The sequence below is a fragment of the Armigeres subalbatus genome, chromosome 2 (assembly GCF_024139115.2).
Source record: "Armigeres subalbatus isolate Guangzhou_Male chromosome 2, GZ_Asu_2, whole genome shotgun sequence".
In the NCBI taxonomy this organism is placed as follows: Eukaryota; Metazoa; Arthropoda; class Insecta; order Diptera; family Culicidae; genus Armigeres; species Armigeres subalbatus.
The window spans coordinates 260,105,343-260,123,285 of NC_085140.1; the positions used below are offsets into that span (position 1 = coordinate 260,105,343).

The 17,943-nt window shown below is 40.4% G+C and overlaps 1 protein-coding gene across 7 annotated transcripts in view; it reads left to right on the plus strand.

Annotated features, from left to right (window-relative positions):
* The window catches only part of LOC134212145 (protein numb), a 248,052-nt gene that overhangs the window by 219,942 nt on the left and 10,167 nt on the right, over positions 1 to 17,943 (plus strand). For 6 of the 7 annotated variants that reach the window (XM_062689736.1, XM_062689737.1, XM_062689738.1 and 3 more), the window contains 2 exons: positions 6,816 to 7,418; positions 7,533 to 7,781. In XM_062689736.1, the coding sequence (XP_062545720.1) occupies positions 7,341 to 7,418; positions 7,533 to 7,781 (327 nt within the window). In that variant the 5' untranslated portion in view covers positions 6,816 to 7,340. The remainder of the gene's footprint in view (positions 1 to 6,815; positions 7,419 to 7,532; positions 7,782 to 17,943) is intronic. The other variant, XM_062689742.1, reaches the window with a different exon arrangement.

The following is a 17,943-nucleotide window of genomic DNA, read 5'->3' on the forward strand; positions in this document are numbered from 1 at the left end:
CCCCTATCTCGATATCAGTCTATCTCGATGTTTTTTGATCATATTTTGTTCTGGATTCACACTCCTTATGTCGATATGTTCAAATTTCCAGGCTACTAGATCATCTTTGGACAATAACAAACATATCAATAACAAGACATGACATTAGTTTTGTTGTCGTTTTTCATAGCAACGAGCTTTTTTGGATCTAGTACCCATTTCAATTTTCCTTGTATTCCTCTATCTCTCCCTATCTTCAATATCGAGATGCGGAGAGGGGACTGTATCTACAGTCAAATCAAAGTCGATATTGAAGGGACCATCGACTCATGGAAATATCGAGATATGGAATAGAAAATCCCTGGGAAGCTGTTTGAAGGGACCATCGCAGTAACCCAGAAAATATTTTTCAACATAGCAAAATTTGCTTCCATGAGTCGATATCGAGTCATAGAACATCGACTCATGGAGGTTTGACTGTATAAGACTTTGAAAATAGATAAAATCAGAATTTAAATTTTTTCAAATGTAATGAATTTTTCAAAATAAAACAAATAAGAAACAAGAAGAGAATGATAATATTGGAGGTCCTAAAACTTAAAAAAGTCAAAGATAAAGTCAAAGATTACAACATTTTTATCATCAGTAAATTTCATAAAAGTAGAAAAAATATCAAATTTTAAAACTTAAATAAGGAAATTTGTAAATTTCGATGTTCGAGAGAAATAGAAAGCAAATTATTTGCTTCCATGAGTCGATATTAAATTATGGAACATTGATTGATAAAATTGATAATTGATAAAATTTTCGAATGTTTTGAAACTTGGAAAAAATCTTCTTTTTCTAATTGGCATTACATCCCTCACCGGGACATTGCCGCCTCGCTGCTTAGTGTGCATACACCACAGTTATTAACCGCGAAGTTTCTGAGCCAAGTTACCATTTTTGCATACGCATATCATGAGGCTAACACGATGATACTTTCATGCCCAGGGAAGTCGAGACCGTTTCCAAACCGAAAATTGCCTAGAGCAGTGCCGGGAATCGAACCCACCCACCCTCAGCATGGTCTTGTTTAACAGCCGCTCATCTTACCGCTAGGCTAAGGAGGCCCCGAAAAAAATATAAATTCTGAATAAGTAACCAAATAATTGGGAAAGTTAAAACAAATCCGTTTGCAAAGCATATATTTTTAGAATTATTTTTATATGCTCAAAAAAGGGTGTTACGTTTTTATCCAACGTTTCGGTTACATCTATTGTTCCTTTATCGAGGAATTAACTAAGCCCCGTTTTATTGTTTACATTTTTTCTTAGCATAGAACGTCATCACAACACAGTTCGATACAAACAGAGTAGAAGTGGCGCCAAAAAAGTACTGTGCTAGTGTAAGGGAGGTATTTTGGACCACCAGTTTGACGGCTCATATTTTAGACCACTGAGTGCAAATTCCTCTTGGTGGTCCAAAATAAGAGCCCCCGTAAGGGTGGCCCAAAATAAAAGATATTTTAGTTACTAGATAAAGATTGTCGCTTCGGTTCCCTTTGTTCTGCTGTCCGCAATATTTTGGGTACCAAGTTGTCAAATCGTATGGATTTCCCTTATTTGACATTTAGCTGACATTTGACATTCGAATCTCACAGCCCCTACCGAGCAAAAGAAGGAACGTTTGTAGGGGAAGAGGCCCCAAAACGCCCCCCCCCCCCCGGGGCAAAACTTTCGGGTATTCACTTATATGACGTGACGTGAAATTATGTGGGTTAGGCGAAAAAAGTGTCAAAATAATAGATAGGAATGTAGGAAAAACTGAAATTTTCCACATTTTGATGAAACATCTAACATTTCGGCGAGGCAAAACGCCCTAGTGGAACTATCCTACAATATACTCGCGTCTCCACGCACTGTCCATGCCAGAATGCTGATATGCCGACGCATGGTACGTTGTTCCCTAAGAGCTGCCTGCTAAAAGGCGTTTTGCCTCATGAGTTTTCTGGCAACGAAATATTACCACTTTTTTGAAATGTGAATATTATCAATATGATTGAGATTTTTTCTAATTTTAATATGGCATCAGCTAGCTATTGGCCGAAAGCGTCGTTTGGGCGAAAGGGTCATTTGGCCGAAAGGGTCGTTTGAGCGAAAGGGTCATTTGGCCGAAATGGTCGTTTGGTCGAGAGTCATTAGGCCTAAAGGGTCATTTGGCTGAAACGGTCATTTGGCCGAAAGGGTAATTTGGCCGAAAGGGTTATTTGGCCGAAAGCGTCAATTGGCCGAAAAGGTCATTTGGCAAAATAATCATTTGGCCGAAAGCGTCGTTTGGGCGGAAGGGTCATTTGGCCGAAAGGGTCGTTTGAGCGAAAGGGTCATTTGGCCGAATAGGACATTTGGCCGAATAGGACATTTGGCCGAATAGGGCGTTTGGCCGAATAGGGAAGGGCCGTTTGGCTGACAGGGTCATTAGACCGAAATGTTCGTTTGGCCAAAAGCGTCATTTGGCCGAAAAGGTCATATCGCCGAAAAGGTCATTTGGCAAAATAATCATTTGGCCGAAAGCGTCGTTTGGGCGAAAGGGTCATTTGGCCGAAAGGGTCGTTTGGTCGAGAGTCATTAGGCCTAAAGGGTCATTTGGCTGAAACGGTCATTTGGCCGAAAGAATCATTTCGCCGAAAAAGTTATTTGGCCGAAAGGATCATTTGGCCGAAAAGGACATTCGGCCGAATAGGTTATTTGAAAAGTGAGAAAATAAGGGGTTAGAAGAGAGACGTCTCAATTCTCATTCGTCATTTCTAACTTCTTACTGTAAAAAGTGAGAAGCGCGAAGTGAGTAGTGAGATGTCTTACTATCCACTTCGCACTACTCACTTTGCACAGTAACAAGTAAGAAATGAAAAGTGAGAAGTTAATTTTTAATTTCTTAAAAATAAATATAAAAATGAAAAAAAATCTAAAATTTGATAAAAGATCAAAAAAAATAAAATTCATGGGCATGAAAAACTATTAAACTTTAATGAAACTCTAATTTGAACAGTCAATTTTGTTTTAGAATTTAATAAACTAAAAAAAGTTTTAAAAATTAAAAAAAATAGAATTTTTAAATAAATTTAAATGATTTGAAAAAGTAAAAAACCTGGTTGATCCACCTAGCGGTGTTTGTGCCTTTCTCGTACATCAGATATACTAAAAAAAATGAGTGAGAATTTCTTGGCGTGTGGCGTGTTTTGGCCAAAACTTTTGATCACATAATCCGATCTGGCCATATTTCAATAGGAAACATTGAGATAGGATTCTCCGTCGAATGCAACTTTTTGCAAACAAATCGGATCAAGATAAGTGCCTAAAAGATGAGTGATTTTTATTTTGCGCAGATACAGACACATACGCACACACAGACAGACATCATATCAATTCGTCGAGCTGAGTCGATTGGTATATAACACAATGGGTCTCCGGACCTTCTATCACAAAATCGTCTTGGAAGTTAATATATAGCCTTTTCGTTGCACCCTGGTGTACGAGAAAGGCAAAAACTCATCCATTTCAAAAAGTTTAGAAATAAAAAAAAACAAACATTTTAAAGTTGGAAATTTTTTTTTTTTACTTTCAAAAAGTTTAGGAAATATCAAAAATTATATAAAATTTAAAATACCTTTAGAAAAAATTGAAAATGCCGTGATGCATAGAAATTTGAAAATTTTTATCAGTTCAGGAGATTTTAAATTTAAATCTAAGAATAAAAACAAATAAAATCCCTTAAAAATAAATTTTCGAGCATTAGACAAATTCTGAAAATGAAAAAAAACTCAAAAATGTCAAAAGTTTTAAAAAATTGATTTAAAAAAAAAGAAATCAAAAAAAAACTTTATGACATTACAAAATCGTAGAGATTTCAAAAACTAATAAAATACAAAATAAACTAAACATTTTTGTATAATAAAATATATTGTGGATTTACTTCACCAATGGATTCGAAGGTCGGTTCACTTGCCTATTTCAAACGTTCCCTTTTGCAGCAAGGTTTGCCAAACTCAATAAATGTTTGGTAGATTGCCTTGTTTTTTGCTCCTTGTTTGGCAAAACAACGGAAAAAGAAAGAGAAGTCCGAGGGAAACAGCAAAAAGCACGACAGGCAGACTCGTCAGTTTTGACAGATTTTACTATGAAAACGGGTGTGAAGGTGAAAACGGCGATTTTGACGACTGTTCAAGGAGCGACTATTTCGAACGGTTGGGTCCAATAGGGAAATCCACGTACAATAATAAAAATTGAAAATAAAAGTATAATGAAATGAAAAAAATGAGAGATATCAAAATTATGTCGTTCAAGGATTAAATCCAAATCAAAATGAAAAAATCTCAAACTTATCAACTCCGTTTACACTCACGATATGTAGCATACCGTGAGTGACATGTTCCGCAGGATGTTAATTTTCTTCAAAAAAGCATCAATAGGCTTATTTTACACACCTTTTCGATGTGTTTGGCCCCAAGAACCCGCAAGAACGAAGCGTTTTCTCGGTGGGTCTGTCTATCTGGTTCTGTTTGTTATGCACTTTTGTAGACAAGTTTGATAAATTTGTTTTCATGGCTTGTTATGATTCGAAGAGGTTTTTGCCTTTTGAGGCCGGTATAAATAATAAAAAATATATTCCCCCATTTAAGTTTTTTTTTTCAAAGATAATAAGGATAATAAAGTTTTCGGAAAATTCCGAGCATTTTTATTATTTTCAAGGGTTATTTTGTACTACCCCCTTTCCTTCGACCTTCCGGAGACGGCCTAATTTGAAAAATATGGAAAAAAAGGTAAAAGAGTAATAATTTAAAAAATCCAGGATAAAATTATTGAAAAGATGAAAACTTAAAAATTTTGCAAGATAATTTGAAATTTTAAGAATTTAAGGTATATTTAAGGTTTTCCGCCGAGTTCATATTTTCAGAAACATATGATAAATTAATCTCAAACTTCTTAATTTTTTCTCTCAAAACTTTAAAATTATTTTCGTAATTTTAAAATTCCGATAGTAGAATTAAGTAATAACTGAATTGCAAAAAACACTCGTACACCCGTGAGATTGATGTTGACTGTTTGCTTTAAGTATGGCAACATAGCTCAGAAATGTTCCTTTTGCGGTGTATTCAATGTTGGGCGCAGAAAGATACTAACGTAGTGCTAAATCACATCTTCTTATCTTCTCTGCTTCAAACCTGGGATAGGGGGCAATCGATGTGCTATGTTTAAAGGATTTGAATCATTTGTTTGAGAAACTGCATAAGTCCATTTTACACTTTTTCGAGAAAACAACAAAAAACTGTTTTTGAACAAACTTACATCGAATCTTTCGATTTCTTCGATACAGATCAATAGTTTTCGGCAAAACTCCACAATTGCTCTTCAAAGTACGTGGACATATGCAGTTTCTCAAACAAACGAAAATTTTATCATACATTCCTGAACAACAATTTTTTTTCGTGTTTTTGCCAGAATACGTATTTTTTGGTCGAGGATTCAGCATCGCAGCAGACTATTTACGTAATCAGAGCATAAAATATGCAATTCTTCGAAGAAAATTCGTTTTCATGTGGTGATTTGTTTGAAATATTTCACTGAAACGTTTCAACCGCTTTCTCCAAAATATGAAAAAATAATATTTACCATGGCTTTAGGGATCAAAAGGTTTGAGCCATTATCGGAGTAAAAATAATTTACTTCTGTGCATGTTAGAAGGCAAAAGTAACAACAAAAACTCGTCGAAATATGGTGCAGTTCGGAATTTGAAACAAAGTGTACGTAGTTTGAGACAATTTGCACAACGTTTTCCTTATTTTTAACATAATTTATCTGTTGATATATTTTAACTTATATGCTCGAAATCTGAAATGTGTTCAAGTATTCTAATATGAACCAAATTTTTTTTATATAGATACATCGAATGTTTTCTCAGCTTCACATTCAATTGTAAATTGACTTTGTTATAAAAGTCAAAAGTCATATATGGCCCTCAGCAAAAAAGTTTGGATTACCAATCCGGTCGTTCTTCTGCCCACCCGACATAGCTTATGGTTCTATTTGTCACATAGAATACAAATATTTACATTTGTATAGAAAGCATTTAATATACAACTGTTGTAATGCTATCGACTAAGGATCAATTTTGTTTTTAGAACTGTATAAAGTTTTTGCTTTACCTGCATTTTGCAGACCCACTTCACGTCTTCTTCTTCTTCTTCTTCTTCGTTGGCATTACATCCCCCATTGGGACATTGCCGCCTCGCAGCTTAGTGTTCATTAAGCACTTCCACAGTTATTAACTGCGAGGTTTCTAAGCCAAGTTGCCATTTCTGCATTCGTATATCATGAGGCTAACACGATGATACTTTTATGCCCAGGGAAGTCGAGACAATTTCCAATCCGAAAATTGTCTAGACCGGCACCGGGAATCGAACCCAGCCACCCTCAGCATGGTCTTGCTTTGTAGCCGCGCATCTTACCGCACGGCTAAGGAGGCCCCCCACTTCACGTCTATTCTTCCTAAACGCCACAGGCGTTCAACTCTACTGAACAAATTGGAAAATTAGCTTAAATACTGTACCGTTCCAAAGCGAGCACCGAACGTCATTACTCGCTTTACCAGCAATTCCTTTGCATCCACTCTGCGCGTACTTTTGCTGACATCAGACTTTCCGGTTCAGTCCCCAACGAGTTCAACAAGCCCCCGGCATGTGTGCGGCACGCCGCGCCGCTCGCTCCGACTGTGGCGCTTCAAAGTCGCCATAAACAGAGCGCAGTGCGTGGCACGGAAAATTACATTTCTAATGGTCATCACCGTTCGTTATATTACAGTTTTTGCTGCTGCTACCCCAGAGGCTGTCATCATCGCCAGAAGCTACCGCTCAACGCAGCATCCAACCGCGACAGGAGCAAGCTAATCACAGCGCGTCGCATCCTATCACGTCGAGTGGAGGAAAAGGTCAACGAGGCCCGCTACGGTCGAAACACGGCAATATATTCAATTTCTCTACGACTCCGGTGGTGGCGTTTTCCCTGTCGCCGTTGTAGCCGCCACCGACTTTGCAGTGCCATAATTGTCAATTGGCTGTGAGCCGCAGCATCCATTCGTGGCTTGCGTTCCGTCGTCGAACGCACAGCGCGTGGGACACTCCAGGCGGGACATAGAACAGAACGAAATCTCATGAATGTGATACTTAATCAACCTTAGAATTTAATAACTTCTGCCTATTTTCTGCGACTGGAACCACGCCGTTTTTCATTAGTGTCATTGTTTCTTGTTGACCTGAGAACGGCAGTTAGGTGATCTTTAAAAAGGGAACAATTTATTATTCATACGTAAAAAATTGATTCGAAGCTATGGGGAACTCGACGTCATCGCATGAACCGCTGGAGCGGGGCTTCACGCGGGGGACCTACGGCGATGTCAAAAACACGGTTGGTACCACACTCCATTTGGACGCGACTGATGCATGTCATTCTCTTAATCAGATTAACCCCCCTTTTAATAGATCAGTTCTAATGAGATTTCATTCCATTCATTTCGAACAGAAATCTGCCTCCTTTCGACAAAGTAAGCGATCGCCGAAGAAGATGGACCGATTGAGGAAATCATTTCGGGATTCGTTCCGCCGGCGTAAGGATCGTGTCCCGGAGGCGGCCAAGCCCCACCAGTGGCAAGCGGACGAGCAAGCCGTGCGGTCGGCCACCTGCACCTTCCCGGTCAAGTACTTGGGATGCGTCGAGGTGTTCGAGTCCCGCGGCATGCAGGTGTGCGAAGAGGCGCTCAAAGTTCTGCGGGTAAGTTGGAAGAGGGACAGCATACCGAAGGGAACTCATTACTTAGTGTAGGAGTGATGCTTTGAAACAGTAGGAATAAAGAGTCGAATGCAATGAGTGAAACGAGAATAAACTACACTATTTTTGCAAATTTGTGTAATGTCACGCCTTTTTTGGAAACTTTGCAGCTTTTAAGACCATTGAAACTATTGATTATCAACGTAAAAACATTAAAAATTCCAATTCTTCACAAACTCAGTAAAATTTCAGAGTTTCGTTACGCCGTCTGGTGCGGTTGGTTCTTGCGCTCTACTTTTTTGCCTATGAATCGTTCAGAAAGCTCAATTTACTGCACCTAATCCCACAACAGCAACATAGGCTTTACTATCTTGCTTATCTGTAGTAAGCTGGAAATGATTGAGTTTGTGGGGAGGATTAACAAACGATTTACAAAATCAACCAAAATGCAAATGTTACAAATATGCAATAATGGGCAGTACACTGGGGTACAGTTTTTGGATTTTTTGTGAATTTTTTCATGGGGACAACACAGCATTTTGACAGAGTGTATGTAATTAAGAGTGGCGACACTGTCAGAATTGGAACAAAATTCATCTGTCAATCCCATACAAAATCGTGTTCCAAACGAGCAGGAGACCTGTCAAATGCGGCACATGTCGCCACTCTTAATTACATACACTCTGCATTTTGATTCATCCAAAAACCAGAAATAGCCAATTGCAAACCGTGTAAGAAGTAACCCGAAAAGTATCTATGGCTGATTTTCTCGGAAGCAAAAATTTTTTTTTTTGAAAAAAGTTCCTGCTTTTCAGAAAATCCGCGTTGGATTTCTTTCGCTTTACAGATGAATTATCTACTTTGAGTGCTTACAGTGGCACACTAGGAGTTAACTCTTTAGAATCAGTATGACAAAAGGCATCTCGGGTTGAATTTATCGAAATTAAGAACCATAATGGAAAAAGTATTTGTTGGGCGTTATAGCGTAACCTGCAAATATTGTTCCCCAAAAAGATAATACTTTCGAAAAAATCCGCCAGTATGCTAGTTCTAACTTCTGGGAGCGCATCCATTCTTTCATAATCGTGATAGAGTAAGATGCAGTTACCTGCCCTCAATGAATCGCCTGCTTTGAGCGTGCTTACAGCGGCACACTAGGAGTTCACTTTCTGAAATCAGTATGGCGAGAGGCATCTAAGGTTCGATTTCTCAAAATTAAGCACCTTCACCGAAAAGATATTTGGTAGGCGTAGTATCGGACACCTTCCTACATAACCAGTACCAAATAGTTTTACATGAAAAGTTACTAATATTGAGAAAACCCACGTTAGATGTCTTTCGCCATACAAATTTCTGTCGGTTAACTCTTGCTGGCTATTTTGCGCATATACTATAGCGCCTGGATGTGGCAGCGGCGGGTAGAAAATCAGCCACTGTCAATAATTCATTCTCCGTACACGGCAAGCGTAGCAGCATCTGTGAAGTCATTTAGTTTGACTCTTGGAAATAGTCAAAGCACTCAACACGTTATACATAGCGTGCCTCTCCTCTCGCGTTAGATTGTCACCTCCATCGTGCTTATCACAGCTTTGATGGCGTTCATAGTGGATCTTCCGTACACTCGAGTATGTCTGGTGAGGATAGCTCCATCGAGCAACTTTTCCGTCGCGTAAATCAGGCATATGGGCCTTTATGGCCTTTATGGTTTAGGCAGTAGAATCTTCTGTCTTATCTCCCTGCCGGTGAAATTGCACTCATCGAGGTATTGCTGCATCGCCGTTCTGAACATATCAGGGTTTGCATTAATCGCTGCTGCATCAACACGCTGCTTGACTTCTCTCTAACGTTTTAGAAATCTCCAACAACTCTTCGCTCGTTACTATTGTCGCTCCCGTTCTGCTAGCATCATCCTCTTGAGATAGTGACCAGGAATTCGTGGTGTGTTTTGGAAACTGCACCTCAATGGTCCTATTTAGCCATTCTGGAAATGAGACCGATCGAATGGGTTAGCGTTCCTCTGGTCTTAACCATAACCAAAAACTGCCCTGTATGCATTGCCTCAGAGATGGAGTTGACATTGGCACACTAGCATATGCTGTGAGCGTAAAGCTTGATCCACTTAGTATTTGGCCGTTTCTTTCCAATTACTGCGGCACCTCTGGTGGACGTACCGAGAAGTAAAATACATCACATCGTTGCGGAAGGTTTGTTTACCTGTCATAAGACGAGTTTATACAATCCCATTGAATTCCACCACTTGATTGTTTTTATTCCTTTATTTTTATTTGATAGGCACTCTGAGTTACTTAACCGCTACTGTGCCGAGATCTACTGTGGTATTCTGCAGCCAGAATCCACACAGAATCTATTTTTAGATTTTTCCATTATTCATTGTTGTTGTCGTTGCTGGTCCATCTCGTCGTGAGTCCATTGTGTTCATTTTGTCCATGTCGTGTATCCAATGATCGTTGCATTGTCCGGTTGCCATTTATCCGGGTGACGTTGGAGGAATGCCTCCGAGAAGAACAAGTTGTCAGTCGTCATCAGGCAGCCGTGACGGTGAAGCGTGCACCCCAATACGTCACCGCATAGGCTGCGCATCCGGCGACTGACAAGGGTTTTGGTGGAGAGGCTGGGAATCGAACCCATGACCCTTCGCTTGAAAGGCGATCGTGTAGCCAACTACGCTATGGGACTCCCTACCACTTGATTGTATCTTGACAGATACGTATTTCGACCTCAACAGTAAGGCCGTCTTCAGTGTCTCGTACTTCTCATAGTCGAGTCAAGTACGAGACACTGAAGACGGCCTTACTTTTGAGGTCGAAATACGTATCTGTCAAGATACAATCAAGTGGTGGAATTCAATGGGATTGTATAAACTCGTCTTATGACAGGTGAAAACATTCCACTAAAAAGCTCAAAATAATTTTCTTATCAGGTTTGTTTAATTTATGGTGAAAGTTTCATCAGTATTGATGCTCACGTTCAAAAGTTATCGAAAATGGAACGCGAGAGATGGGAACAAATTTTGCACACTAACGTTGGAAATCCAACATGGTCAGGAGGAACGATTTCAAAGTCCAAAAAACTAAAATTAACGAAATTGACTGTAAAAACTGTCAAACGTTATCGGGAAACACTATTGCTGGATCGCGTAGCACAAAACAATCGTAGAAATGGAACATACGACCAGAAACTACAAGTGAAAGTCTGCAGAGCAGTTCGGAACCATTTTAGGATTTCCTTGCGTGATTTAGTGAAAGGTTCACTACGCCGTACAGCGCAGCACAAATAATCTGTCGGCGCGAAGGTTTCAAGTCGTATGATGTCAGTAATCGTCCCAACAGGACCCTGAAACGGATCCTGGTGGCCAAACATCGCGCAAGAATGCTGGTCGAGCAAGTTCTGACGAAATGCAATTGATGTATTTTGATGGGCGATGAAATTAATTTTAAAATTGACTTTCAATTCCTGGGATACAAGTTTTACCTTGCCAAATAGAAGGGTATTGCCCCAGGAAAATTAAAATATGTCCATGCAGGCAAGATTGCTCACAATTGAATGGTATGCCAAAGCATCTGCAGTTGTGGAAAGAAAACTAAAGTTTTCATCACTGGAGCGACCATAAATGGGCAAATATACAAGGAGGAGTGTCTTCAGAAAAGATTTTTGCCATCCATTCAATCACACGGCCTACCGATTTTGTTTTGGCCTGACTTAACAAGCTGCCATTACAGACGGGATGTAATGGAATGGTATGAACCGAATGATAATGACGTTATCGAGAAAACTATCAACCCACCAAAATGCCCAAATTTTCGTTCCAACGAAAAATATTAGGCAATTATCATAGGGAAACTTGATAAATGGTACAAAACAATCAGAAAACCATCTTATATGGAGAAGTGGTGTGGAAAAATGGCAGATTAAGTTGATCGTTCTACTGAGCTTGAGCTTGAGCTTGAGCTTGATTGACTGCTCGTAGTTGCTACTCCATTATGACCAGATCAGCTGTTCTTGCACAGGGAACCAACAGATGTTTGCTTGGGACTAGCACACATCTTCAATGTACAAGCACTGGTGATCTCATTTGTTAGGTCATACTGGCGCCTGCCACGTCAGAATGCAAGTCAATATAGGGAAGGGGGAGGAAATGATGATGCAATCACTCGCCCACTGCAAGCCGAATATACCTCTGCACTTGCCACGAGTTCATGCGGAATTTGTTGGAATTTCTGGGTTAGGTTGGAGAGGCAGAGGTTAACGAGCTGCCAATGTGATAGATAGGAGAAGGTAACTGATGGAATTTCTAATTGGATGTAGGAAACGAGCTCTATAGTTCATTTCCAATTCTAGCAGATTACTGATAGAATACTCAAGTTGAAGGTATAGGAATAGTAATGGAAACGGTATGGAAGTCCATTTCCAGTTCTAGCGATTGCTAGAACATGAGAAATAAAGAGAAAGATACAAAGTAGGAGAATGGACCTGGACCTGGGATTGAACCCACGACCTCCTGCGTATGAGACAGAAGCAGTAGCCATATGACTACCAAGCCCGCTTCGAAACAAGAGAGATCACGCACTGAACTGATTAATTTCATTGCCGGCCGCGCAATGCAGAACACAATAATTCGGCCGACCGCGCGATCGTTCTGCTGCCCGGAACAAGAGAGATCACGCACTCGGCAGATTAAGTTGATCGTTCTACTGTGCAAAAAAAAAATAACGACTGGTATAGAGAGAAAAGTCCGAGCATTAATCCGAAATGCTAATGAATCATTTTCTATATTTTTTCCTTCAAAGTTTATTAAATTCCTGTATAATAAAACCTGAACCACCTTTTATGTACTTATTCGGCAAAGAAATGTCTAATTTCGTGTGGCCAAACTCTAAGTGGATCAAGCTTTAACCATCTGAAACCGATGATTCGAATATTCAACATTAGGCATACAATTGGCAAAAATACTTGGAGATGGCGCGACGATCAATTCAGTGTAAAACGCAGCATAAATGTGGCTGTCAAATCGGCTGTCGTATTGGCTGCGTTCGATGGTTGCTAATCAGTTGCTTCCGTATGTACACACTAATTTTATTTCACTGGAAACCATCAATTTTGCTGGATTTTCCTGTGCTGTACTTTCAGCAATGCTCCCAGCATAAATACTTTTGCTGGGTTAAGGTCACTCCTCACGGAATCCAAGTTTCAAAGTGCTCGCGTTTTCGGGGGATACGGAAGCAACATTCATTTTTATTTTTCGCAGCAGAGCTAAATAAACAAAAATGACAGTTGCGCGCCGCCTCCGTATCGAGTGGTGTGCCCCCGAAAACGCGAGCACTTCGAAACTTGGATTCCGTGAGGAGTGACCTTAACAGCAAATATGGCAGGGCGAAATTTTGACAAAAGTTTTACTAATTTTACAGCTATTTTAGATTTCAAAGCTTTCGGAATAATTTCGCAGAATATTTAGAAAATATTATTCCGTTTTTCTCAATTATGATCAATTGTGAAAATAAATTAGAATTTTGAATCAATTTTATTTTTTGAAGAAATTTCTTCCATTTTTTTTCAAGATGAATATTTAGAAGCCGAGTGGAAAAAAAAATTAGAAACTGCTTAATGTAGAAGGAAGTCGGTATTATTCTGGCACATTCAGGAACCGTCATGAAGGCAGGTGTCGTACTTGAAGGTTTTCCAATATAATTTGGGATTCTAGCTACAAAATTTGGGATTCTTGCTCAGCATAGGCAACGGGCGGCTTAAAACGGATTTTTATATACTCTTATAATTGCTTTATAGGGGTCTGGGTCATTTGGCATAAAGTCATTTGGCATAAGGTCATTTGGCATAAAGGCCATTCGGCATAATGGTCATTTGGCATAACCACAGATAACAGATATTGAGGCTGGCATACCATACGTGTGTACACATCCGCAACCGTTAATTCAATTATTATTTATTCAGACTAAGGCCGAAGTGGCCTGTGCGGTATATAAGAGTCTTCTCCATTCGGCTCGGTCCATGGCTACACGTCGCCAACCACGCAGGCTACGGAGGGTCCGCAAGTCATCTTCCACCTGATCGATCCACCTTGCCCGCTGCGCACCTCGCCTTCTTGTGCCCGTCGGATCGTTGTCGAGAACCATTTTCACCGGGTTACTGTCCGACATTCTGGCTACGTGCCCGGCCCATCGCAGTCGTCCGATTTTCGCGGTGTGAACGATGGATGGTTCTCCCAACAGCTGATGCAATTCGTGGTTCATTCGCCTCCTCCACGTACCGTCCGCCATCTGCACCCCACCATAGATGGTACGCAGCACTTTCCTTTCGAAAACTCCAAGTGCGCGTTGGTCCTCCACGAGCATCGTCCAGGTCTCGTGTCCGTAGAGGACTACCGGTCTAATGAGCGTTTTGTAGATTGTCAGTTTGGTACGGCGGCGAACTCTATTCGATCGGAGCGTCTTGCGGAGTCAAAGTACGTACGATTTCCAGCCACTATGCGTCTCCGAATTTCTCTGCTGGTGTCATTTTCGGCAGTCACCAGTGAGCCCAAGTACACAAATTGTTAATTCAAATGTATTTTAAATTGGGACCGCGTTTGGCAATCGATTGGAGATGGCGCAAGGATCATTGTTATTGAAAACGCAGCCCGAATGCGGCTGTCAAATGCATTGGCTGCGTTCGACGGCTGTAATTCAGCTGCATCCTTAGGTACTGCCGCAATCACTTGAGTAGATGGCAGTAGTGGGCCAACGTATATCAATTCAAAAGTTTACACAGGATTTTCAATAAAATTTGTTCAAGCTTCAATATCTGTTATCTGTGGCATAACGGACATTTGGCATAATTTTGAACTGTAAGAAAAGAGTGGGTCATTTGGCATAACGGACATTTGGCATAATTTCGAGCTGTGAAAGCGAAAGCGATATTTCATGTAATGTTTAGCGTAGATAAAGTAGGTCGGGGCTGCTTTCCGATAAATTTAGATTGATGGTAGACATTTCCGGGAGAACGAAATAACAAAACGGCAGAATTACTTCCGAGAGAGGGATCACATCCATCAATGACTTATTCCGGCCACATGCCTACTTTTAAAATAGGGATTACACCCACCATTGCTTCAATCCGAGCATGCGCCGTAAGACCGGATCAAATCCACCATTGCCTTAATGCGGGTAAGCGCCTAACTTTAAAAACTCAAGCAACACACTTGTCGTAGACGAGTTACTAAAATCAATCAAGTCACATATGAGTTATTGCAACCAAATCAATCTGAATTGTGCTTTTCGGGGAAGAGATCACATCTACCATTGATTTATTCCCGACAAGCGCCTACTTATAAAGAAGGGATCACATCCACCATTGCATTGCCACAATTCAGGCCACACACCTACACCACACCTAACAAGCACCTTCTTTTAAAGAAGGAATCACGTCAACCATTGCCTCAATCCGGGCAAGCGCCTTCTTTTAAATAAGGAATCACATCCACCATTGCCTCAATCCGGGCCTACTAATCCGCCTACTTTTAAAGAAGGAATCACATCCACCATTGTCATAATCCGGGAAAGTGCCTACTTTTAAAGAAGGGATCACATCCTCCATTGCCATAATCCATGCAAGCGCCTACTTTTAAAGAAGGGATCGCATCCACCATGGTCTTAATCCGGACATGCGCCTACTCTTAAAGAAGGGATCACTTCCACCATTGCCTTAATCCGGGCAAACGTCTTCTTTTAAAGAAGACATCACATCCACCATTGTCATAATCCGGACAAGCGCCTACCTTCAAAGAAGGAATCACGTCAACCATTGTCATAATCCGGACAAGTGCCTACTTTTAAAGAAGGGATCACATCCACCATTGCCTCAATCCGGGCAAGCGCCTTCTTTTAAATAAGGAATCACATCCACCATTGCCTCAATCCGGGCAAGCGCCTTCTTTTAAATAAGGAATCACATCCACTGTTGCCTCAATCCGGGTAAGCGCCTACTTTTAAAGAAGGAATCACATCCACCATCGTCATAATCCGGGAAAGTGCCTACTTTTAAAGAAGGGATCACTTCATCCATTGCCATAATCCATGCAAGCGCTTACCTTTAAAGAAGGGATCGGATCCACCATGACCTTAATCCGGGCAAGCGCCTAGTTTTAAAGAAGAGATCATATCCTCCATTGCCATAATCCGGGCAAGCACCTACTTTTAAAGAAGGGATCACATCCTTCATTGCCATAATCCGGCAACACGCCTTCTTTTAAAGAGGAGATTATATCCACCACTGCTCTAATCCGGGAATACACCTACTTTTGCATTGCAAATGCATTCTTTCCACGAGAGGACAATGTCTTTTTAATATTGTTAACGACGGGTGTTATATTTACTATTCCGGGGTGTTTCCCGCACCACTTAGTCACCATTTAGCGAACGCAAAGAAAAATTATGCCAAATGTCCGTTATGCCAAAAGACCCTCACTTTTGACGTTGGTTACAATTATGCCAAATGTCCGTTATGCCAAATGACCGTTATGCCAAATGGCCTTTAGGCCAAATGACCTTATGCCAAATGGCGTTATGCCAAATGACTTTATGCCAAATGGCCTGCTCCCGCTTTATAATGGTAATCAAGAGAGGGCCATTTGGCCTTATCTTACTCTTATAATAGTGGTCATCAGAAGGTTGTCAAGTGGTATATTAGGTCTTATAATTCGATATTGAAAACCATCCCTAGAGCGGAATAAAACTTGAAATGTTACTTGGGATCTACATATATAGGGATATAATGCTTCAAACCCTGCTATCGGAATGTGCGTCGGAGGCTATGCTCTTTTTGCAACCGTTATGCCAAACCAGCATAGTTAAACTCGATGAGTACACAGTTTCTCAAGTTGTGCAGTTGAATGTTTCGAACATCTACCATTTAGAGCTTAAGCTCAAACTCTATAACTTCCTTCACTTGTTCTAGCGAAGCTTGTTTCGGAAGAATATCTAAGGTGTTGTCCTTTAGCCTAAGGGCTGCGGTGAGGGTTTCCTCAAGTATGACATCTTCCTCCTATGGGCTTGGTGGGTATTGGTCCAAGTAACGTTGTTTACGCCATGGCTAACCTCATAACGGACTGACAAGTGGTCTCTACGTATGAAACATGCAGTCAATCTCCAGGTAATGTCACTGGTTAACCCAAGACTACATAATGTTACGTCAATAATCGACTCCACACCGTTCCTTAAAAACGTACTAGCTGTCTCGACGTTTTTGGCGAGTATCACGTCAAGTTTGGCTAGAGCCTCTTGTAGGATTTGTCCTGTCTCATAATTGCTGACTCGTTTCACTGCCCACTCGTTAAGGTCTCTTGCAATAACCAACGGCTTTCGACGGTTTTACCCCGGTAGGCAAAAGAACGTTGGGCATAAGTTCTTTAGGCATAATGGATGTGTAGAAGGTAGAATTATGCCTAACGTCGTGGACCCGCTTCCGACCCACGTATCCAAAATCGAAAACTGCTTCAACCAATGAAAACAAACGTATCATAGCGGAAATGGGCTGGTTATATTGTACTGCTCATAATAAAATCTACACCTCTGCTCATTTTTTGTCGCAACGGAAAATAAGCGCCAGATAGTCGCCTAAGAAAAACATACCTCCATAAAAAAGCTAGTGGTGGATTCTTTATTTCTTTGTTTAGTATTTTCTCCATCGGACTGTACAGTCTTAATGAAGTATGATGGAGCAAAGCCATGTTGAGCGACTTCCCATTCAGCTAACTCAATATGGCATAAAACTTCACATCTTTTCAACATAATTACAAGACAAAAACTAAAAACAATACAAAGCATTTGACGTACGGAATACATCACTTATCATAATAAAATATTTATCTTCCTAGTCCATGTAGTTCATCTGTCAGTGACGGGAAATGTCATATCGATGTCATGGGACTAATTTGCTAATAACTTTTTTTTACAAGTCATTTACAATTATGTTTTCCAAGTAAACATGTATTCCTTAAAGGACCCGGAAACTTTTTCCAACAGGTAATTTCTATAAATATGATATTGGCGGCGTGAGAGCCGAATTAGTGTCAAATGACATTAATGTCATGACATTCCGTGACATTTTTTAAAATTCGCTCTAATGGCTCACACTTTGTATTTAGAAAAATGAT